This window comes from Hydra vulgaris, chromosome 15 (assembly GCF_038396675.1).
Source record: "Hydra vulgaris chromosome 15, alternate assembly HydraT2T_AEP".
Classification (NCBI taxonomy): domain Eukaryota; kingdom Metazoa; phylum Cnidaria; class Hydrozoa; order Anthoathecata; family Hydridae; genus Hydra; species Hydra vulgaris.
The window spans coordinates 21,682,962-21,709,169 of NC_088934.1; the positions used below are offsets into that span (position 1 = coordinate 21,682,962).

General features: G+C 28.9%; 2 protein-coding genes across 3 annotated transcripts; both read left to right on the forward strand.

Annotated features, from left to right (window-relative positions):
- The first annotated feature begins 85 nt into the window (after positions 1-85).
- Positions 86-25,765, forward strand: LOC136091509 (ribitol 5-phosphate transferase FKRP-like). The gene is made up of 2 exons (XM_065819145.1): positions 86-510; positions 24,759-25,765. The coding sequence occupies exons 1-2, from the start codon at positions 144-146 to the stop codon at positions 25,526-25,528; spliced, it is 1,137 nt and encodes a 378-aa protein (XP_065675217.1). The 5' UTR covers positions 86-143; the 3' UTR covers positions 25,529-25,765.
- LOC136091594 (uncharacterized) lies at positions 2,250-5,069 on the forward strand. Of its 2 annotated transcripts, none has more exons than XM_065819286.1 (3): positions 2,250-2,389; positions 2,487-2,733; positions 3,215-5,069. In XM_065819286.1, exon 3 carries the CDS (start codon positions 3,446-3,448, stop codon positions 4,208-4,210), a length of 765 nt encoding a protein of 254 aa, XP_065675358.1. In that variant the 5' UTR covers positions 2,250-2,389; positions 2,487-2,733; positions 3,215-3,445; the 3' UTR covers positions 4,211-5,069. Both variants share the same exon structure in this region, with proteins under 2 accessions (XP_065675358.1, XP_065675359.1).
- Positions 25,766-26,208: the final 443 nt, after the last annotated feature.

Below are 26,208 nucleotides of genomic sequence, written 5' to 3' on the forward strand. Positions count from 1 at the left end.
TATATTTTTTGTACAAATTACCATTTTCTTAAACCACGCAACAAAAAATTATGCACAATGGTAGTTTTAAACATAAAGTTGAAAAAAAAACAAAATTTTTAACCGTTAAACATTTTTAAAAAGTTAAAAGAAGTAAAACATGCATGAATGAAAAACAAAGCATGAATAAAGTAAAACAAATAAAAAAGCTATCGAAAGTTTTTCTTTTTTTGGTTCTATTTTCTTTTTTGCTGGTAATTTTGTATCTCCTTCACCTTCTTTATAATCCAAAAATATATTTTCGTCAAATACAAAAACGGACTTGGTCAACAGATATTAAACCGAACTTTAAAGATATCTCACCGTTTTATGAAAAAACAAATTGTGAAAGCTTTGAGTATGATGTCTCCGAATGGACGCTGAAATATTTAAAGCTTAATGAAACGAAAGATTATGAGGATGGAAACGAGATCAACGAAAACGAGATCAAAAGTTTTCAATGTAAAAATAAATTAAAAGAACTGTTAAATGGTATGTTGTTATTTTCTATAATTAATGATGACATTGGCAAATATCGCCTTTATGATGAATAAAATGTTCCATATATTTCTCACTTGTTTGAAACATACGCTTTATAAATTTTACAAGACATTTTTAAAACCAAACTTTGATTTAATTTAAAATAAAATAACCAAACTTTGATTTGATTCAAAAACTATAAATCTTATCTCGGCTTTTATACTTTCAGGAAAAAAATGTTAAAGTATCTCAAAAACGTGGTTTCTTATTAAATCAAGGGTGTTGATTACAAAAATTTGTAACAAGTTTCATCTTATACCCATATTTTGGTTTTTGGTCTTCCAACATTAGTCGAAAATTCGACACGTGGTACTTTAATTGTTTTTTTTGTTGGACCATATCTTCAGAGAAACAAATACCCTGAAAAGTGATATTTACTTTTGCGGAAAGCGAATTGATGCATATTTGAATCACAAAAATTATGTGTTTTTTTGTGAAAATTATGTTTTTTTGTTTTGTTTTTAAGAATAAATCAAATAAGTAATTTTAGTAAGTAGGGGAGAGCGGGCTTGGATGTCACAATTTTTGTAACATCTAACACTATTGCATATATATATATATATATATATATATATATATATATATATATATATATATATATATATATATATATATATATATATATATATGTATATATATATGTGTATATATGTATATATATATATATGTATATATATGTGAAGCATTCACCTTCTGTAATGGTGTGGGGTTGTTTTTCTGCTCATGGCCTCGGAGATTTATACTTTTTGTCCAAAGGAGAAACTATGAATGCAAAAAAGTACCTCAACGTTTTGGATGAATCTCTAATCAATTTCATGATTATTCATCAGTGCACAATTTTTCAACATGATTCAGCACCATGCCACACTGCGAAGTCTGTGAAGCAGTGGCTTGGATCAAAAAACATACAGTTGCTTGATTTGCCTGGAAATTCTCCAGATCTCAACCCAATTGAAAATCTTTGGATGTTAATCAAGAAGCGTGTATCTGCTAAAAACGGCAGTTCATTAGATGGTTTAAAAAATGCTATTCGTTATGTATGGTGTACAGAAATTACATCAGGATTATGTGAAAATCTTGCCAAATTCATGCCCAAACGAATTAGGGCTGTGTTAAAAAAAAAAGTATATCCTATCAAATATTAATAGTACATCTGTTTAAAATGATTATACAATGTAATAAAAATAATTGAACTTGTTTTTGTTGAAAGTATAATATTTTTGGAAGTATTATTGTTTTTGGAAGTAATTATGAAAAGTAATTATGATGTTGCAAGACTTTTTGCATTTGTGTACACATTGTAAACATTGATTTGTGTAAAATTATGCCTTGTTGCAAGACTTCTTGCCAGCACTGTATATATATATATATATATATATATATATATATATATATATATATATATATATATATATATATATATATATATATATATATGTGTATATATATATATATATATATATATTTATATTTATATTTAATATATATATATATATATATATTTATATGAATATATATATATATATATATATATATATATATATATATATATATATATATATATATATATATATATATATTACATATATGCAGTGTTAAGTATTTTAAAAAGTATTTAAAATACTATTTATAATACTTTCGTATTTTTATTTTTATTTGAAATACTTTTATTCATTAGTATTTTCAATTTTATTTCAAATACCTTTCAAGGCTATTTTTTACTTTGTTTAAAACACAAAAATACAAAATACTTTTCCACCAACAGCAAATTAATTCAAACTTGGTTTCCAAAAGTTCCTTGGCTGGATTGTGCTGTCCTGGACCACCCTTGGTAATGGTATCTATTAATTTGTTATTTAATTACTATGTTTACTATGTAACAAATTAATAATGAAATGGTAATTATTAATTTGTTATTTAATTATTAGAGGGAACCAACCTACCAAAAATCCCAAAATGGCGAAAGAGAAGGAAACGACTGAAATTGTAGAAAATGAAAATGCTGAGAGTGAACAAGCCGTCCTTGCTTTACTTGATGGAAAATTTTTCAAAATTATATATAAAAGTAAAACTACAGGGGATGTTAAAATTATTGCACAATGTATGTTATGTGTTGGCAAAAAAACTTACAGTGGTTCACTGAAAGCAACTTCAAATTTTACTCAACATCTTCAGGTATGTATATAACTACAAAAACACTATATTATATTGTGTAATTTATGTTTGCTATATAATAATCAGTAACCATTACTCATTAGTCATTAGATAGAAAAATTATAATTTAATTTCAATATAATATTATGAGGCACGTGTACAGTTACTGAAAAAGAAAGAGACCAGACTAAATACAATTTATTGATTAATGTGGTATGGTATATATATAAATATTAAATAAAATCATTCAATTTAACAAGCAAAGCAAACAATGAATAAAATATGTCATAAATCATTCTCATCTCAAAGTCATAGTAGTTACAGCCAGTCAATTTGTCAAAGAAAAAACATTGAAAGTTAAACGAAATGGTTAAACCACGCACTAAACAGTAAAAACGATAAACACATAAAGCAACATAGACAAATACTAATGCTATAACATAACATAACACAATTAAATGCAATAATCTCGGTTGATTGACTGTTGTTGTTGTTTTTGCAGAATGCTCATGGCAAAAAGCGAATCGATAAATACAAGCAGCATACGGTTTCAGTTGCAAAACAACGTAACCGCTCGGTAGCTGAGATGGAATCTGGAGTTGGAGGAGGACCTTCTGCCAAATCTGGTCCTGCTTCTAAGAAGTTGAAACAAATGCTCATTATGCCTCGAAATTAAACATCCATTTCAAAGGATGAAATTGACAAGCTTATTGCTGACTACGTTGTGCAGGAAATGCGCCCCTTGATCACAGTGGAAAAGCCGGCATTCAAAAATTTGATCCACGGACTCAATCGCAATTTCAGTATACCTTGTCGCAAAACATTAGGCAAGCGATTAAACGCCCGTTTACAAAAAATGCGTGATGATAAAAGAACAGTCTTCAGTAAAGTACCATTTGTTTGTAAAATAGACCGAAAGAGCTACTTAGGAATGACAGTTCACTATATTGTTATTAGTACTGAATGCTCAGTATCACGGATATCTGTTGCTCTTTCCTGTCAAAGTTTTGTTGGGAGTCATACTTACGACTCAGTGGCTGCAATGATTTCAAAAATTCATAATGATTATGAGTTACACGTGGAAAAAATTACAGCAACCGTAACAGATAATGCCTTTAACTTCGGTAAAGCCTTCCGAGAATATTTTATAGACACTAGCAGTACTGCATCTGGTCCAGGGATCTCTGCAACTGCTGAAGAACAAGTTCAGGAAACAGGAGCTGTTGATGATGACGAAGCAGAAAACTCCAACAATGATGTTGAAATAGCTGCAGTCCTAAATTTACCAGTTAGCGAAGACACGGATGCTGATACTGAAGTTGTTCTGCCTCACCATGAAGCTTGCAAAAGTCACTTTCTCAGCCTCACATCAACTACTGATGCAGATAAAGATGTGATTTTGATGTTAATTTCAAACATCTTTATCGAGTTGCATTGGCCAAGTGTACCAGCATATGGAATTTGCTTCGTAGAAGTTCCAAGGCATCAGATGCTGTAAAAAAAAATCATCGCAAGGGTAATACTGATACCTGTCCGTACACGATGAAACTCCCGGTATGATGCATTGAAATGCATTCTCCAGTTGCAAGATAAGCTTGACGAAATATGCGACATTTTGAAGTTGCCAAAGTTCAAAAAGCAGGAGTTGGAATGTCTAGAAGAGTACGTAATGATAATGGCTCCTATTGCTTTTGTTAGGCTTTAAGGTGACAATGTGTACTTTGGCAATGTATTTCCGACGCTGCACACCGTACAACAGAAATTGCAGGACCTGCAGCAGAAATCACTAAAGCATGTTAAGAAATTTGCAGATTCTATGCTTACAAGCTTGAAAACAAGATTTGAGGGTCATCTATCATTTTCTGAACATAATGCCGGCAGGATAATTGCAGTAGTATTGCATCCCTACTTCAAAATGAGATGGGTTCCGGATGATTAAAAAGATTTCTGTCATGATCTCTTCGTTCGTGCAGCTAAGTCTCAGCAACAACAGTTGTTGGACAGAGTTAATACTACTTTTGACCCCAACCCACTTCCAGGTACTCAATCAGCTGGTGGCAGTGGCATGAGTGATGATTTTTTCTCGTTTAGCGAAATTAACATTGCAGAACAAACAACAACTTAAGCGACTCTGGTACGGATTTTAAAATCTTGGCAAAATATGATGTTATAAAATACGTATTTGTGAGGTACAATACGACCTTACCTTCGTCCGCACCTGTTGAGCGGTTACTTAGCACCGCTGGACAAATTCAGACACCACGAAGGAACTGTCTTAGTGATGCAACATTCAAAAAACTGTTACTTTTAAAGGCCAATAAATGTTGATTTAAAGGTTAAATTATGTCAATAAAGTTGTGATGTACGATTTGAGTCGGTACGATTCCAGTATTTTGTACTTTGTAATTAAAATAGTTTTATAAAGAATTTTTATTTGAAATACTTTCCTTGTATTTTATTTTTATTTCAAATACTTTTAAAAAGTATTTTGCCCCGCACGGCATATATGTTACATATATTACATATATGTATATATATATATATATATATATATATATATATATATATATATATATAAATATATATATATATATATTCATATATATTCAAATCAACCAGAAGCAGCAAATAGAAGGTCTATTTAGATACCAGCTATTTAGGTAGACATAATGATAAAAAATCCACTTGTATCAGATCTCTAATCATGACCCAATCACTCCATAAATTTTTAAAAACTCAATATATATATACATATATATATATATATATATATATATATATATATATATATATATATATATATATATATATATATATATATATATATATATATATATATATATATATATATATATATATATATATATATATATATATATATATATATATATATATATATATATGTATATATGTATATCGAGTTTTTAAAAATTTATGGAGTGATTGGGTCATGATTAGAGATCTGATACAAGTGGATTTTTTATCATTATGTCTACCTAAATAGCTGGTATCTAAATAGACCTTCTATTTGCTGCTTCTGGTTGATTTGAATATATATATATATATATATATATATATATATATATATATATATATATATATATATATATATATATATATATATATATATATATACACATATGTAATATATGTAACATATATGCAGTGCGGGGCAAAATACTTTTTAAAAGTATTTGAAATAAAAATAAAATACAAGGAAAGTATTTCAAATAAAAATTCTTTATAAAACTATTTTAATTACAAAGTACAAAATACTGGAATCGTACCGACTCAAATCGTACATCACAACTTTATTGACATAATTTAACCTTTAAATCAACATTTATTGGCCTTTAAAAGTAACAGTTTTTTGAATGTTGCATCACTAAGACAGTTCCTTCGTGGTGTCTGAATTTGTCCAGCGGTGCTAAGTAACCGCTCAACAGGTGCGGACGAAGGTAAGGTCGTATTGTACCTCACAAATACGTATTTTATAACATCATTTGCACATCACCTCACAAATACGTATTTTATAACATCATTTGCTGCTTCTGGTTGATTTGAATAAGGTTGGAAGACATCTTTGATTGAATTGTTCTGTGAATAAGATTGATCTGAGAGATCATCTATATAGAATTTAATGGGTAAATACTTGTTGCATCAAAACCACTCAAAACTTTGTGGAACATACAGCCTGCGGAAATGTAATGTTTACGATTTCAGAATATCATACATTGTAACTGTTTTTCCAGAATTTATTGAAACAACCATAAAGTCATAGCGGTGTTTTTAAAGTTTTTGAGTGGACCGAGTGCTGCAGCCTCTGTGTGCAATGTGATGAAAGGTCTCTCCACTAAGGTCAATTACTTTTCAGGGTCTCTCGACAATAGTTACCGCTGTTTTGTCCATGTTTTATTTATTCGTCCATGCCATTTGATGAGAATGAGCAGTTATGCAAACAGTGTTGCAAGTGTTATGCAACATTTTTTTTTTAAAAATTTGACATTTTCCATATTGAAACTGGTTGCTCTGATAAACTAGTAGCTTCAGTTTACCTATTAGAAAATTTGAAATAGCGCTTCATAAATGCAATCAACCAATTAGCTTGTTCTTTTACAACTTGAGATTTCGAAACTTTAAAATTACTTTTAATTGCAAGCTTTTTTACTTTTGTAAGATTTAAACCAAAGTAAATTTCTGCTGTTCGCAACAGATCGGTGACCAATTCTTTTTCAACTGTGTATGGCAACATCAGTCAATTATTAAATCCATTTTTCATGCAGGTGAACTGAACATGCTGACTTTTGTGAATAGACCTTTTCTTGAACCATTCGATAGATTAGTAAGTCTTTTTACTATAAATTTTACTATATATATATTCACTTTTTTTTTGTTGATTTTTTTTAATTATTTGAAATTCTTTTAATTGTATAATAATAGTTTTTACATCAAAATGTTTTTTTTGTGCGTTAAACAAGCTTTGATACTATATTATAAATCTTCAGAGAGTAGAGTGACGGGGAAAGAATTGACGGCAAGGGCTTTGTCTCACACCCTCCCCCGCATTTTTTTAATTTCAAGGGAAAGTATAAAATATGAAAAAAAAAAAATTTTGGTTCTATTTCAGACGAAGTAGTAGTACTGAAATTAATATGCTTTTGTAGATATGACCCTACAAAAAAACTTTGCGGTGTCGAATTTTTTACGCCAGTTTAAGAATTATATGCTAAAATGTAGGCATAATATAAAACTTGTATTAAGTATTTTGTAATCTACACCACGGTTTCTTCAGAAACCTCGTTTTTGAGATATTTCAGCATTTTATTGCGAAGATATAAAAGCCCCGTAATACAGCAGAAAAAAAGTCCTATAAAATCAGAAATAATAAATTTAATCTAAAATTAACAATCTTTATGACACATGTTTAATAACGTACTGAGAAAATTTTATCAAAATCTGAATTAGTCGCGTGGGGAACTCAAGACCACTTGGTAAGGAATGATCCAATTACTATAAAAAGTTTCTTTATTACCCTCTGTAAACAAAACGAAAATGTATTTATGTGTCGCATTTTAAAACACCATTTGTTTTTTTAAATATTGTTAACGCAATTTATAGGCCATAGTTTATTTTTTGCGCTAAAAGAAAATTCATCGGTTTCCGCTATTGCTAATATTAGGAATTATAACGGATAACATTATAATGGATAGTGTTTTTTGGATGTAACTTTTTTGGAGATTTTTTTCTTTGTTTGCGATTTTTTTTTCTTTTTTTTTTCTCACTTTAGTGAGAGTTGGTATCTTTTTTTAATATTATAAAACTAGAGACAGAAAACGTATATTTCTCATGAGTTAAGTTATCCTGACACGATCACGTGACCACACGACAAGTTTATGAATTTTACATTTTAAGTATTAAACAAGTTGCATAATACAGCATTAAATAAGTGTTTTAAAACCGAGATATTTTAAAAAGCAAAAGTATTTGTGTTAAATAAAAAAAAGTTTACCGAATTTTTCAAAAATAAATAAACAGTTAAGGGCATTAAAATGTTCTTACACGCTTAATTACTGAAACGTGTAGCACCCATATTCTTCATTTTGTGCTATTGTTTTGACATTGTGTATTCTTTTGATTGTCATATTAATACTTGTTTCAACCGTCATATTAGTAATTATTTTGTTTTTTCGAGTTATATTTCTAATCATCAGTTTCTTATGTATCTACTTTAAATTTTCATATTTTAAAAAACTTTCATTCTCGCCTCGTTTGATCTTGTTTCTATCCTCGTTTGACCACTCTTGTTTCTACCGTGTCTTTATTTTTTTATAACTGCTACTGTTCATCTGGGAATATTCAAGTTTTTTTGACGAGCTTGTAAATAGAGATAAATAAAGTTCATCTTTACTGGGGCAATTCAATTTTTTTTGACGAGCTTGTAAGTAGAGATAAAAGAAGTTCATCTTTACTGGGGCAATTCAAGTTTTTTGGACGAGCTTGTAAGCAGAGATAAAAAAAATTCATCTTTACTGGGGCAATTCAAGTTTTTTTGACGAGCTTGTAAGTAGAGATAAAAGAAGTTCTTTTTTTTATTAATTTTTTTAGCTGTATTATTATTCTCTAATTATTTAGACAAATGAGTTTGAGACGGTTTTCTATTTAAGTTTTAAACTTTATTTAAGAATTTTTCTTTTTTTTTATGCACTTTAAAAATTAAATAATTACGATATAAAGCCATACAATAAAAGCTCAAACTAGTGTGGATAAATTATCAAATATTATTTTGGATATCCTAAAATGATAATTGGTAGTTTACAACCAGCATATTGGATATGTTAGTAAATGAAAATTAGTAGTTTACTACCAGCATATTGGATATGCTAGCAAATCTCATTAGCCTATTGGGTACTCTAGCAAGTTTTATTAGCCTATTGGATACGTTAGCAAATCTCATTAGCCTATTGGATATGCTAGCAAATCTCATTAGCCTACTGGTTATGCTAGCAAATTTCATTAACCTACTGGATATGCTAGCAAATGAGAGTAGTTAGCTAAAGATGATTTTTGTGAAATTACTAAAAAATTGTCAATATTCATATTAGTAGTGTAGAATTTGCCCAAAAAATAGTGAAATCTAGAAAAAAAATTTATAGAGACATATTATATATCATTAGAAAAAGATATATAATATGTCTCTATAAAAAGATAATTTTATCAGCTTTCTAATCGTGCATCTTATCACTTTTTTGGAGTTGAGCAAGATAAATGGAGGATTAAAATGTGAATGTAGGTTTTTTCATTTTATTTAAAAAATTAAATAAATATGAAACAGAGTTCTTAGATATCATAGCTTCATTATTAAAAAAAAAAAAAACGCTACTGATTTGACAGCCTTATATTAACTACTTTACTTCATCATTGATCACTCCAAAAAAGTAAATGTTACAATGCATAACATTTGATCAGCAGCTTTAAATAAAAGCATACAAAATAGTCTCTACAAAAACTTAGACATATTTTTTCATCTCGGAGGTTTTTATCAACTTATGAGTTTTCTAGGTTCAATTGGATTTATGATGGAAGGAAGTAGTATGAGAAGCGCTCTCTAAGCAGTGCCTTTTTAACAGTAGGAGACATGTAATTAGGAAAAGCATTTTCACGCGCTATACGAGGCTATTTGTTATGTGCATCAACAATAAATTCACTGATATTAAAGAATTTTTGAGATAATTAGAATGATAGTGAGCAAAAAAATATTTTAGAAATGTATGATTCAGAAGACCCTTGTGTTCAAGAAATTAATAATCTGGCGGTTAGATTGCTTAACTGGTTTACAGAGAAAAAAGAACCTTTCATTAAACTCACGAACATTATCTTTATGGTTACATTATGTACAATACGTAACTGTGTGCCAAGAGTTTATTAGAGCAGAGAGAACAAGTAAAGGGTCATTACATATTTCTGCATGCTCAATCTTTTTGCTGCAACAGGGCACAATAACTATGCAAAAACGTGTAGGGTTTACCTTCAGACTGTTGATGCTTTACAAACAGAACACCCTCTCTTTTACGTGGAATACATGGCAGGTAATCACACTGTTAGAAGAACCTATAAAAAAATGGTCAGGGGTATGGACTGATCTAGCAATTGAACAGATTCTGATGAAGTCATTGAAAGGTAGAGGTGAAGTTATTTGGAAAGGCTCGACTGAAAATGTGTTGAGGGTGTGGACGAAAACATTGCATTGATGCGCAGAAGTAAGTGTTACTATGAGCACACTAACATCTCCGCATAAATCTTTTGACAAGCATAAAGAAATGTATCCTGAAAGAATGAAACATAACAGTGACAACTTTAAAAAAATACAATCATTATATTTCGCCCATAACCCATTCATGGTCCTAGATCAACTTGTTAGTTTGATAATTTTGTTTGATAATCAGAAAAACTATTGGTTGATAATCAGAAAAACATTACCTGTGATCGATCAGAAGAGATAGGAGCATCAATAAACAAATAGCTGAATGGTAAAACCTACACAAATTACTCTTTTAAACAAAAAAGTCAAATAACAACACTCCAGAGCCTAACCATGAGCGAGATCTCGTCTCGTTCTCGTTTCTCGTGAGAAATAAGACTTCTCGTGAGAAACGAGAAATAGAAAATTCTCGCGAGAAGTAGAACGAGACTTAAATATTATACTATTTTTCAAATTAAAAATTATTATAATTTACAAAATGCTTAATAATTTGTTTTTTTAATTAATTAAGAATGATTTTAATAAATCTAATTAAACAATTAATTTGTTTTTGACAAAAACAAATTAAATTTTTAATTAGATTTTTTAATTAGATTTTTTTTTTAAATCTAATTAAAAAATTTTAAATAGATTTTAAATATTTTTAATTAGAAACAAAAACTTTTTGTATATAATGGTGCACTTTCGACTTAATTTCATTAGTTTACCAGTGGAATTCAACTTGACACATATTGTTCATATTGAAAAGAAATATTCTTGCCTCATTTCAACGATAAAAAATGTCACCAAGAAAAAACAAAATCTGGAGATATTTTCAAAAAACAAGTGACGGTGCTGAATGCAAGGCGTGCAAAAAGTCTTTCAAAACAAAAGATGGAAACCCTAGCGGACTTCATCGTCACCTCAAAAAAAAAACACAGCCAAGATTACGTTGAGTATTCTGAAAAAACTGACAACTCTCTTCTTCCGCCTCCTAAGAAGAAACAACGAACCATGGTCGAAATGCTTGAAACAAAGTCCAAATATGACAAAGACAATTCCATTTAAAAACAGTTTGCAATGCTAGATTACTTTTGCACTGATCTGGTATCCTTTTCAGCATTCGAAGGAAGAGGTTTCAAGAAATTGTTTGACATTGCAAACCCTAAACTGAGCCTTCATCACAGAACAACATATTCAAGAAAGCTTTCAATTCGGCCAAGAGAAGTTCAAGCTGGAATGAAGAGCATAATAATGGAGATTACACCAAATCTAAAAAGTGCTGCATTTACTTCTGACCTTTGGACTTCTAGAGCTCAGGACAGCTACATCTCTTGGACTTTTCATGCTATTGACGAAAATTAAGGGCTACATCACTGGACACCCCATGTCCAACAGTTCCCAGGCAGACACACAGGTATCTTAATTGATTCTGAATTCTTTCTTAGAAGAACTAAATTTGCCTGTTGATTTGCCAATGTACTGCGTGAACGACCAGGCAAGAAGCATGAAACTTGCAGTCAAATTGTCAAAGCGCCTTGACCAATACTTGTGCAACAATCATATTTTGCTATGTGCAGTTCGAGACTCATTTGGAATGACTGCTGGAATGGATGATGCGTTGCAAACATGCATAGATTTGGCTTCTTTAACTCACCAGTCAACAGTTGCTGCTGAGTTGCTTGAATCAGAACCAGACGCTCAAGGAATCAATTTTAGACAGTTACGCCAATCTGTTGATACAAGATGGAATAGTGAACTGGATTGCATGGCTTCTGTCCCACATCTAAAGAGTGCAATTATCAGCTTATGTGCAAATGAAGATATTTTTTCTTCAAAGACCATCAGTGCATCACAGTGGAAATCAATCGAGGGAGCAGTAGAAATTTTGGCACCACTTAAAGAAGCTACAGAAACGTCGTCGGCTGATTCTATTCCAACAGTTAACACTGTCGTCGATTCTCTTTTCTTCATCCATGACAAAATTGATCAATTTATTGAGACGGATGGAAAAAATGGCTACGGTGTCTTGTATGCAAAAAACTTGAAAAACTGCATTGAGAAAAGATTTCCTCTTTGCCACACTGGAAACTTATTGAGTGCTGCAGCAAACTACTTAAATCCTGCTTTAAAGGGACTTCACTTGAAGCTCTTCAAAAAATTTCAAACAACAAAAGAATGGTTAGCCTCACAGGTTAAGGATAATGTTGAGTGCCAACCTGTTGCCAGAGTCCTTTCAGCAGATTTGTCCCCTAATTCAAAACTAAAGCGCAAGTTAAACGTCAGACTTGAAACACAAGAGCCAACATCTGAACTGAATCCTTTTTGAGCGAAATGTGCCAGTATGAATATCTCCCTAATGCCAAAATAGACTTTCCGATTCTTGATTGGTGGAAATTGCATTCAAATACATTGCCAGAACTCTTTTTATTAGCTAGACAAATTTTAGCTATTCCAGCAAGTTCAACTAAATCAGAGAAAGTTTTTAGCTCAGGTGGACATGTCGTCCGATCATCCAGACACAACTTACACCCAGAAAAAGTAGAACAAATCATCTTAATCAGAGAAAACATTGTCTTGTTTTGGAAATATTTGGCAAAAAAATTCTGAATTAATATTTGAAAAAGCTGTTTACATTTGACAAATGTCATTTATGTCTATTTGTCAAAACCATGTTTACAATTAATTTTTTTTACTTGGATTTTAATAAATTTGTTTTCAAAAATTGTTAAATTTCTCGTCTCGTCTCGTTCTCGGTCTCACGAGAAGTACTAACTTCTTGTCTCGTTCTCGTGTCGGTTTGAAAAAACTTAGTCTCGCTCATGGTTACCAGAGCCTATACTTTTGCGTATCTATTCAAGACGAAATTGTTACAATCGATCAATTAACACTTTTCCTAAGATAGGTTGTTATTGTTGAAAGGAAAGTAGAGAATGAAGTGAAAAATTACTTTCAATATGAGTTATCACCATATCCAACATCCTTATTTATAGGAGGTGTCATGAGATCAGCACTAAAGTCAACATTGAAAACACTCATACTCAACAATGTATCACCAGTAAAATAACCTGTATCAATCATGATTGCTGATGGGGGCGCATTATAGTGGTGCTGCAATTGAAAAAAATGAGTTATTTTGTGAAATTTTTCAAAACTGCATAGATCTTTCTCAACACTAACAATTTGACATAATCATTTTTGATGGTTATCAGTGGTCCATTAAAGAAAGTATCCATCAAAAGCAATCTGGTAAGATATCACAAACAGTTGAAATTAATTATCTCAATCCATGCTCAACAGAAAGAAATATTTTCTAAATAACGACAAAAAAAAAAGATTTTGTCAGGCTTTTAGCATATAAGTTACAAAACAATGGTTTTAAAGTTATTTGTTGTCCCAGTGATGCAGACACAAGTATTGTTAAGCTAGTGCTTGAGATTGACAACGTTGAGTCAGTCACAATTTATTTGGAGGATACTGATATTTTATGTCTATTAATATATCAAGTACATACTGGAGCACAACCTCAAGGCATCTTTTTAAAAACGTTAATAAGGCCACAGATCAAAGAGTATGTTTAAAATTTAAAATCTTGTGATGATACACCAGCAATCCCTAACAAATGAAATTTGCTGCAGATTTATTCTATAAGGAAAACATTTCTACTGATGATATTGGCAAGGGAGCTATTCGTTTTTTTGAGATGCTTCATTCACCTTGTTTCAATCTACAGCAGATCAGGAAACATAATGAAATGGTGGCATCTAATTGAGCAAGTATTGATCCTGCTCTATTAACACCATCACCAAGAGCTGCATATTATCGTGGACTTATAGTTTATCACCAAACAAAAGCATGGAGAAATTTAAGTGACGTTGATTTAGATCCATTGAGTTGTAGATAGGTAATACAAAATCAAATACATGCACCAATTATGACACATATAAAAGCAGGTCCTCAAGACATTTTGAACATTATCAGATGTGGCTGCAGAGCTCCATGTGGAAATAAATGCACTTGTTGAAAAGCTCATTAAAATGTACATTATCTTGTAAAGAGTGCCATGGTGTAACATGCACTAAGAGTAATATTAATATTCCAGAAGAAGACATTGAAGAGGAAGGAAGACATTTTCTTGATGCTTTCGAAATATGAAAGATTATTTTATATTAAAAATATTTTTATATACAATTTAAAAAATATATGCTGTCGGATTATTTTGTATTTTCTAACAAATGTCGGGTTATTTGAACAAGGATGGCTGTAAATGGGAGTAGGGGAAAGAGCGTCCTAGGAAAAATTTTTTCCAAATTTTAAAAATTAGGTATAAAATGTAATATAAATTATAAATATATATAAAAGAAATATTTTTCCTCCTTTCCCAGGTAAACACCGGCGTCGCAATTCGTGTTTTTTTTTATAAATTGCTCAGGTTAGCAGAAATCTTCTATTCCCTTTTCATCTGCCTTTTTTTTCTCAACTCAAAAAACATGACAAGAAACACCATTAAAAAGCTAATAAAATTATCTTTCCAATGATATATAACATATATGTTATATAATATGTCTCTATAAAAAAAAATTTCCATGTTAAACATAAATTCTACAGTACTATATGTTGATAAGATATAAAGATCCAACTAGATCAGACATATCTAATTTTGAAGTTGCTAAAATGAAATCTTACTAAGTCGCGCTACAACAGCAAAACTACTGAATTGCAAGAAAGGAATAAAACATTTTAGTCAATTAGAGAAACAAATGATGAGTTAACCTGTAACTTTATTCCGACTTAATCTTGCCGTTTAGAAACTTACAATTACAAAATTTTTATCACAGCATTCTACTTATAAAAAATATAAAAAAGATGCCTCCCACCCACTAATCTTATCAAAAGGAGTTAAAATATTTAACACACTTTGATAAGATTAGGAGACATTATTTTTCTATCAGGAGGACATACTTTATAAATGTGCAACAAATAGTTTAAAATTCAATGGGCAAATTTATTTTATATTGGTATAGACACTGCTTCTTTATCTGCAAATAGACAGAGGTTGTAATGATGTGAATACTCAGTAAGCAGTATTTTTATTGACACATTCTAATGATAAGTAGTAAAGTAAACTGATATAGAAATTGATTATTAACAAATAAGGAACATCGCTATCAGAAATGTGAATATTTACTTATTAGTAATGCTATTGACATATTTGACAATTTATCAGATCTAAAAAATATTCTGAAAAAAGATAGAAAAGCAGGGTTCTTATACATAGCTAGATTTTTAAATATAAGAAAAAAATCACGAAAATTTGAAATCTGTTTTAAGTCACTCTGCAAAGTTTTATTTTTGATCTCAGAGTCTTTTAATTTTAATACGGATAAAAAATAAAGCTATAATTATTAAAAAAAAATTGTTAATTTATGTATGCCAAGGTCCTCTTAAGAACCACGCAGAAAGTTTTAAGCTTTCTAGGTATCCTTTGAATTTTTAAATTATTTATTATTTTACTTATTTTTACTCTGCTCTATTTATAAAATTTGATTTGTAAAAATTCTGTTTGTTATTATTTTGAATATAGCTTAGAAATTGGCTTTTATATATATATATATATATATATATATATATATATATATATATATATATATATATATATATATATATATATATATATATATATATATATATATATATGTGTGTGTGTATATAGGGGAGAGTTGCCTTAATTGGAACACTTTAGGAAAAAATATTTATTAACCAAAGATGGCTTAACTATGAAAACATTTATGAATTAAATAATATAGATATACAACCCTACTATGCTTTTATTAATGATTCGACTCTATTGCGATCAATAGAGTCGTTTTTCACTTGATTTATCTGTAGATAGTTTTGTCATCCCATCTATACTTTCAGATGACTGAAGATTGTTTGAAGGACCAACATCAGTAAATGAAGAGGCTGTAAAATCAGAATCAGTGAATACATTTATGTCCAAAGGCCACAACCCACTAGCCTGAAATCCTTTCATAGCAATTCTCAATGATGCTGCCTGACTATATGCGTCACCAAATAATTCTGCAACTTGCCAAGTTGTTACTGGTTGTGATATATGTGACCGCATCCATTTTCGCATAGCTTTATCATAGTATGTACCAAGTGGTCCAAAGAACGCAATATCTAATGGTTGCAGTCTGTGTGTAGTATGGGGAGGTAGTGATACCATACACACTCCAGCATTTCGTGCTAGATATATCGCTGCCAAATTTTTTGAATGTGTAACATGACCATCAAGTATCAACAAAACTTTTGATTGTTTTAAAGGTTTAACAACTTTAATGAAATGATTGAGCCAATCTAAAAAACCTTCATCCATCCTTTCTCTTGAGTACTAAATACAGTTCCTGGAGGTGCACCATTTGTTATTTCTAGCTTCATTCTTTTGCATTTATATATTAACATTGGTGGAACATAAAATCCTGCTGCAGATACACAAACTACAGCTGTTACTGAATTTCCTCGTTCACTACTAGTCATAATTCCAACTCGTTTTTTGCCCCTTGCACTAATAATTTTTATCTGACCATCTTGTACTGTTGATAAACTAATTTCATCCATATTATAGAGTCTGTCTGGAGTTAACTTTTCTTCCATGTATAACTTTGAAAGTAAATTAAAGAAAGATTGCACTCGCTCTTTATTAAAACCTTGTGCACGTGCAATTGATGTTGATTCAGACCCACGAAGCGACAGTTGTGGGTGCCTTTGCATAAATGCATAATACCACTTTTTTCCTGCCATTCGTGTTTTTTTGTTAAAATTATGTGTGATGTTGTTAGCTTCCGCAATATCAAATGCTAGACGACGAAGATCATCAATCCTTAATCCAAAGTACATCGATTCTAATAATAAACAGTGATCAGCTAGTTCTGTTTCAATTTCATTAGGTAAGGTGGTAAGTCGACCATGAAATTTCACATTTGCAATAGCAACTTTGTTTTTTTCATTTATATGCCTTGACAAAGTTGCTTTTGGAATACAAAATTCATAAGCGGCTTCCTTTAAGCTGATTTCTCCTTGTTTTATTGCTTCAACAGTCTTTTTCAAGTTTTCTACTTTCCATTTTCCATATTTTCGTGGTGTTTGCATCTAAAATAAAAGCAAATTACTATGAAGATACATAAGGAGAGTTTTATAATCTTATTACAGGCTTATTTTTTCATATATTTATTTGTTATTCATATATGATTAAGTTAATTATATACTCATTATATAATCATTATTTTTCATCATTTTTGTTTAGTTAATCATTAACTATATAAATCAAAATCTATATAAACTATATAAAGTTTGCAACTTTATATATTAACTTCTATATACAGTAAAAAACTTATGCTGGGTATATACTTTATGTTGTCTTACAAGTTTATCCGTTAAATAGAAATGTATAACTTTTGTAAAACTTTTACATTTTATTTTTTACTAAAAGATAAAATGATTTGTTAATTAAAGTATACGATGTTTACAATTAACTTTATATCCTTAGACTATGACTAGACTTTAGACTATGAAAAAAAATTTGTGAAAAATCATTTCATACTTTAAAGCAAGACTAAATACCAATTCCAAAAAAGCAACAAATGTCTAACAATAATACTATGTCTATAAAAGAAATTCGCTTTAAAAAATATTATACAGTCGGACTACTGAAATTTTCTGATAATTCGGACGTCAAGTAGCGTGTTATGAAATGACATCGTTTCAATTACGGCAACTTTTGAAGTTCCATTCTGGGCAACATAGGACCATGGTGTTGTAGCAAAATATTTACATACAAGTAACAACTTACGATATAAGCTCTTAATATCACATAGACTTGAAACCCTTAAAATTTAAAATTTAAAAAAAATTATCATCAAACCCAATATCGTTAAGCTTCTGTAATCGTTTAAATGCAACGATAAAATTAGATCGCAAAAATTTTTTTCTTTAAAAAAAAGTAATTTTATTCACATACGTGCAGTTTTTAAGTTTAAATACTAGAAGTTTCAAAAAATAAAGAAAATTATTTTCTTTACAAGAAAAAATATTCATGAAAGTAGAATAAGTTCCAGTTTCTAAATAAAGCTAAGTGTTTCAATTAAGGAGCTGTTCCAATTTCGGCAACTCTCCCCTATATATATAAATAAATATATATATATATATATATATATATATATATATATATATATATATATATATATATATATATATATATATATATATATATATATATATATATATGTATATCCATATATGTATATACATATATGTATATATACATATATGTATATACATATATGTATATATACATATATGTATATATATATATACATATATATATATATATATATATATATATATATATATATATATATATATATATATATATATATATATATATATATATATATATATATATATATATATATATATATATATATATTGTCCATTTTTAAATAAATGAAAATCGGAAAAACTATATTAACGCCCATATTTTGTATGGGATTGCACTTGCGTTTAAGAAATTATGTTTTTATTAAAGAAAGTAAAAAAATACCCTGGGTTCTAATATTCATTGTTGAAAGACAATAGAGTTTTTTTTTTTTTTTTTTTTTTTTCCGTTTAAAAATATACATTCCGTAATTTACTAACAAAATATAAATATAGCAGGGGCGAGAAGAAGACTAATATGTCTTATCACCAAGCCCCTTTATAAATTCCGTAAATATAAAGTTTAATTTTAAAATAAGAAACTTCGTTAAATTTATAAAATAAACAAATGTACAAAAGTGGTAAAATAATAAATAAAACATCTATTAATAAAAAAATAAAAAAAAGAAGAATTAGCTAGAAGCGCTATAGGCTTAGCAAAAAACAAAAACAATAAAAATATATATATTAGGATATAAATAAATTTAACTCAGTCTTTTTCTAAGATTAATATACTTTTCATGTATTTGATAGATAAATCATAATGTAATTTCAGAGATAGTTTTGTGGTAAATCATTCTTTATTAATAGCTGTCTTAGTTTTGTCTTAAACTCATTAAGCATTGTTAGAGTTTTAAGTTCAGTTGAAAGTATTTTATTCCATGCCTTTGGTCCTCTTATTGAAATTGAAAAATCAGTTGCTGCATAATAACTTTTGGGCTGTATATATCTGTTATTTGAATATCTAGTTAGATATTTGTTTTCCTTTATTTTGAATAACGGGTTAAATATTTTTGGAATGATACTTTTATTAATTTTGAACATAAAAATTAGGAGATGATAAATATTTATTTGGTAGATATTTAGTATATTTAAGTTAATAAATAAGGGTCGAGAGGGTGTATAGCGGCTTTTATTGGATATAATTCTGATAGCATGTTTTTGCATATTAAAGAGTTTTTTCAATTTATTTTTATTGGTACTACACCATGCAATGCTAGCGTAATTAAGATAGGAATGATAAAGGAGAAATATAAGAGTTTTAAACAACTTAGATATAAAAATGGTTTTGCCCTATATAGCATGCCGATGTTCTATGATATTTTACCTTCAATATATTTTATCTGACATCTCCAAGTTACATTTTCGTCCTGGAGTACGCCTAGAAATTTTAATGATACCTCTCTTTTTATTTCATAATTATTAATACAAAGATTTGGAAGTTTTAATGGAATTTTGTCTCTTTCATGATAGCGATGGAAAAAAGTATATTTTGTTTTTATTACATTTAGAGATAATTTGTTTGCTCTAAACCATTTAGAAAGATATTGAAGTTCTATGTTTACAGTTTTAAATAAGATTTTTATGTCATTGTGAGCATAAAATAGATTAGTATCATCTGCAAACAAGATTGAGTCTAATATATTACAAGATTTACTTAAGTCGTTGATATATATTAGAAATATAGAGCCTTGAGGTACTCCACAAGTTATATTCATATTGTTAGTTTTACTGGAATTATGAGAAATGTATTGCTGTCTATTTGACAGGTAGCTTTTAAACCATTTAAAGTTCGAGTGTTTAATACCATAGTTTTTTAGTTTGGTTAATAAAATATTATTATTTACAGTGTCAAAAGCCTTACTGAGATCAATAAACACGCCTAAAGTATATTTATTTTTATCAAAAGATTTCAGAATATCGTGAACAAGATAGGCAATTGCCTGATCAGTGGAGTGACCGTTTTTGAATCCGAATTGTTTATTATAAAGGATGTTGTTAATATCTAAGAAATGGTACAATCTTTTATACATAATATGTACTAGTATTTTTGAAAAACATGGTAGTATTGAAATAGGTCTGTAATTTGCGACACAAGTTGCATCTCCAGATTTTAGAACTGGTATCACCCTGGCCACTTTTAGTTTGTCAGGAAAGATACCTTGTTCTAAAGAAAGACTGAAAATGTGCAAAAGCGGAGTTTTTAAATAAAATATTGATTTAATTATTATATTGCTACTTACATCATCAACTCCATTACCTTTATTTGATTTTAATAAATTTACAGCATCAAGTAGTTCTTGTTCAGATAACTTATTATTTTCCATGAGATCATTATTAGAGGTCAAATATGACTCGAAGCTAGTTTTGCTGTTTTTTACTTTGGAAGCCAAACTCGGGCCTGTATTAACAAACTCATGATTGAAAGAATTAGAAATTAACGTGTCATTAGTAATTTCACAATTATTTATAATGAGTTTTTTGGGAAGTTTATTAGCGCTTATGTTTTTTTTTACTATCACCTCTTTCATTATGCGCCACATTTTTTGTGCATCATTTTTGCAGTTATGTAATTGGTTGGTATAATACTGTTTTTTCGAATACTTTATAACTGTCTCGAAAAGACGTTTGTAATTTTTATATTTTGTTTCATTTTTATAAGTTCTTTTTTTTATAAATTTTTCGTACAAACGTTTTTTTTTTGTGATGACTTTATTATTCCCGCCATTATCCAGGGATTCTGATGGGATTTGGTTTTGATTAATTTACTAATAATTGGGAAAGCTTCATTATAGTGGTCTTGAAATATGCAATGAAAAATATTATAAGCTTCCTGAGCATTTTTAGTTTTTAAAATAGTTTCCCAGTTTGTTGTGGATAACAGATTCATAAAAGTCATAGTGGATGTATCATTAATTATTCGCTTTTTAATTTCTTTTTTTTCTGATATTTTATTGATGCTTTTTTGTGAAATTATAAAAACCGGAAAGTGGTCTGATATATCAGTGACAAAAATTCCAGTCTTAACTTTTATGTTTTTGAAATTGTTTATTATGATTTGATCGATCAGTGTAGCACTATTTTTTGTTATGCGAGTTGGTTTATTAATTGTTGGAATAAAATTGTTGGAATAAAAGTTTCAAAACTTAAAATTTAAAAACTATATATTTTGTATAGATAAAAAGCAGATAAATGACATATTTTTCGCAATATTTTTTAAAGTTTTTGAATATAAACTATTTAAAAGTCGTGATCAAAGGTCTTATCAAATATTACTTGATGATTAATCTCATACAAATTTTTTTTGTTTACATTTGACGTAATATATATAAATTACATATTTTTTTCAAATACAAACAAGGCTTCTAAAAGAAGATCAAATGATCTTATCGTCAGAAGCCTTTTACAAAACAGAGTACATAAAGTATTATAAAAACGCCTTTTTACAATAAGAGAACGTAAAAAATTAACATAAAAATATTAAAATAGTACTTAGATAAATAGAAACAAATTGTCAACAAGAATAAAACAAAGATTGAACATACATTTCAAAATTATTATATATCATAAGACAAATTAAAAATATTCTAAGATATTTTCAATAGAGAGAATGAGATCTTTTAATTTAATTTTAAAAGCAGAATAAGTTAGGGGTAAGCCGAAGTTAGGCAAAATAATTTTGTTCCAGAGATGAGCTGCACGATAAGTGATACAGAATTGATTGAACTTTGTTCGACAGAGTGGTTTATTTAAATAGTTATTATTCCTCATGTTAAACTTGCTTAAAGGTTTCAAAATAAAAAGGTCTTTAAAAATTAAAGGAGATAAATCATACTTCCATATATAAACAAAAGATAAATTTTTATATACATTTAGTTTATAAACATTGAGGATTTTCATTTGATTGAAAAATATTGAGGAATTTGAGAACCGATCCGCAAAATTAATTACACGGATCGCATGTTTCTGACGGCGATGGAGACATTGTAACTTGCATTGATCAGTACTACCCCAGGCAATAATTCCATAACTTATATAACTATGAATAAAAAAATAATAAAGTTTAGTTAAATTATTTTTATCTAAAGGAGTACGCGCCTTATATAGAATTCCAATACTTTTTGAAACTTTCGAGCAGACATAGTTAATATGATGTTTCCATGCGATGTTCTCGTCAATGAAAACCCCCAGGTATTTAGTTACAGAATCTCTTTTTATTTCATTATGGTCAATAAAAATTTTTGGTAAATTTTGGGGTAGAGAACGTTTTTTGGAGAGCGGGTGGAAAAAAACTCATTTTGTTTTGTTTACATTTAATATTAATTTGTTACTTTTAAACCATTTAGATATGTTTTGAAGTTCTTTGTTCATAACGGAGAATAGTAGGTAGATGTCACTGTTAGATAGAAATAAGTTTATGTCATCAGCAAACATAATACTTAGAAGATTTGATGCTTTATGCAAGTCGTTGATATATATTAAGAATAAAAGAGGGCCTAAGATGGAACCTTGCGGAACACCACAGGAAACATTTAAAAACTGTGTATGATTAAGATCATTACAAGAAACAAATTGTTTTCTGTTGGATAAATAACTTTGAAACCATTTACTAACTCTTTCATTTATTCCGTAATAATTAAGTTTATAAAGTAAAATATCATGATCCACAGTATCAAATGCTTTTGAAAGATCGATAAAAATTCCTAATGTAAATTGAGATTTTTCAAAAGAATTGGAAATCTCACGTACCAACTGAATAATTGCATGCTCGGTTGAGTTATTCTTCTTAAAGCCAAACTGATTGTTGTATAATAAATTATTTAAACTAAAATAATTAAATACTCTATTGAACATGATTCTTTCTAGTATTTTTGAAAATATAGATAAGATAGAAATAGGCCGGTAATTACTAATGTCAGATTTGTCACCACCTTTAAATAGTGGAATAACTTTAGCAATTTTCAATTGATCAGGAAAGACTCCTTGTTCGATTGATGATTTAAAGACTTTAAAAAGAATATATTGTAATTGTTCATAGCAATCTATAATTATGTTACCATTGATTTCGTCCGGTCCAACTGCTTTATTTTTTTTTAGTGTTTTGAAGGCTTTTTCGAACTCATCAAATAGTAACTCTTTAGATAACTCATCCGAGTGAATGCAATTATCCATCGTACTAGAAAATCTTTAAATGATGTTTCAGTGTTAGGAATTAATTTAGATAGTTTAGGGCCAATTTCAACAAAGAATTTGTTAAATTCGTGATATTCGTAATCTCAGATATGTTCGCAGAACATTTAAATTTATAATTTTTTAGAGTTATGATTAATTCTTTTGGCAATTGTTATTATTTAAATTTTTATATGTTTTGATTTTTCTTAAATTTTTTCTCCAAGTTGTTGTGTCAGCTTTACTTTTTTTATGATATACTCCATTATGTGGTAACCAACTCCACTATGTGGAAACCAACTAGAAAGCATGATACTAAGTGGGGACTAAAGATATAAATGATAATAAAAATGAAATTAGCAAAAGCCATATCATGGTATTAAATACCTTTATTACATCAAATATTTATTCAAATATTATTCAACTCATTTTGAAATATTATTTATTACTTTGCAATCGTTTAATTTAAGTCAAATGATGAACTTCGTTTTGGTTTAGACCAAGTCCTACTTTTTTTATATATATTTTTAGTCGCCATTTTGAAATCAACAAAATAAATAACTACAATATAGTTCTTGTCAAAGCTGTAATCAGTAAATAGGATTGGTAAATAGGAGTTGGAATAAGATATTACTTCAAAAATTTTCATTAAGGAGATAGAGCAATCCAATATGGCATGCAACATTGTGTTAATTTTTTTTTTAATATTTTAATTGTTAATAAAATAGAGCAACAAAATAATGAATTATTCAAAAAGATAAAAATTTCTAATTTTTTGATAAAATTAAAAAAATTCTAACGTCGCGAAAAACATTCTAATGATCTGACTAGATCCTTTTTTTTTGCAATCATTTTTTAAAATTGTTTTTTGTTTATTGTATAGGTAAAAGTGTTAAACGAATTATACATAAAAATAATACTATCGAAAATTGCGGTTGCACAAAACATACCTCTCAATGCAATGAAAGTGCTTATTTTAACAGTGTGTTAATGAAAAGAGTAAACACGCCACCTTGTTGTAGAGAAAAGTTGTTAGAAATGTTAAATACATTCTCGAGAGAGCTGCAAACATTACACGTACCGCACATGTTAGCGTTCGGAGCGGTGTTAGGATGGGCACGATACGGTAAAATGATTCCTTATGATCGTGACATTGATTTAATTATTGATAAGTCGTTTTGGAATACAACGTTGTTTTTTGATACTTTGAGAAAAATTGAAAGGATTAATGGACACAAGTCAAAATTTGAAGATAATGGGAAAAAGTTATGCATGACCTATAGCGCAACCAATCACAATTTCATTGATATTTGGCCCTTTGAAATTATTAAAAGAGTTGGAAAATGTCCTGAGGTTAGTATACCTCATTATTTTTGGAAGTTACAACCTTTAGAAAATCTTTTTCCGGAACGTTATGTGCGTTTTGAAAATATAATGACCTATGTACCACGTGATCCACACAGATACTTAAACATTTTGTACAAAAATTGGAAAAAAGAACTTGATTGCTCGTATAAAAAAGAAAACAAATGCAGCGAAAAGGAAAGTGACTACTCTCAATATAATTCGGAATCACGTGACATTATGTTGATGATTATTATACTTAGTATTATAGTAGTAATAATCTTGTATTCAACTTATTGCAAAGTGTAGGGAAATGTATATATAAATATATATATATACACTGCCGCTCACGGAAGTTAGGACAGTGGAGATTTTTTCGAAAAAGCAAAATTAATATATAATTACGTTATAGAATTTTTAATTTATATTAATAAAAGTTATATTTTTTATACATTTTCGATATGAAATATACTATTAGTCAGTTTTATGTAATAAAAATGTACAAAAACCATTATAATAATTAAATTTTTTTCTTCGTCAAAAAAACCACTCTTTGATTTAATAACTGCTTTAACTATTCTCGGCATTCTTTCAATTAATTTTCTAATTGTTTCTTTTTGAATATTATTCCATTTCTGTTCTATAATGTTCCATAAATGAGATTTTGATGTTGGACATACAGTTCTAATTTTTCTATCCAGTTCATCCCATAGTAACTCAATGGGGTTGACGTCTGGGCTTTGGGGAGGCCAGGTCATTACACGTAATACATTTTCAGCTTTTTTTGATTCTAAATAATTTCTACATAATAATGCAGTATGTTTAGGGTCATTATAATGCATCAGAATAAAATTATCTCCGATTAGTCGAAGTCCTGAAGGGATTGCACTTGTTTCCAGGGTATCTCTATAATGTTCTGCTCTCATTATACCATCGATTTTATGCAAATATCCCACTCCATCCAGAGAAAAACAACCCCAAACTATCAC

Excerpts from the sequence above, each read along its gene's own strand:
- LOC136091594 (XM_065819286.1), top strand. The coding sequence starts at position 3,446 with ATGCGCCCCTTGATCACAGTGGAAAAGCCGGCATTCAAAAATTTGATC.
- LOC136091509 (XM_065819145.1), top strand. The coding sequence starts at position 144 with ATGAATGAAAAACAAAGCATGAATAAAGTAAAACAAATAAAAAAGCTA. Across the intron at positions 511-24,758 it reads ATTAAAAGAACTGTTAAATG|GTAAAAGTGTTAAACGAATT; the intron begins GTATGTTGTTAT and ends TTTATTGTATAG.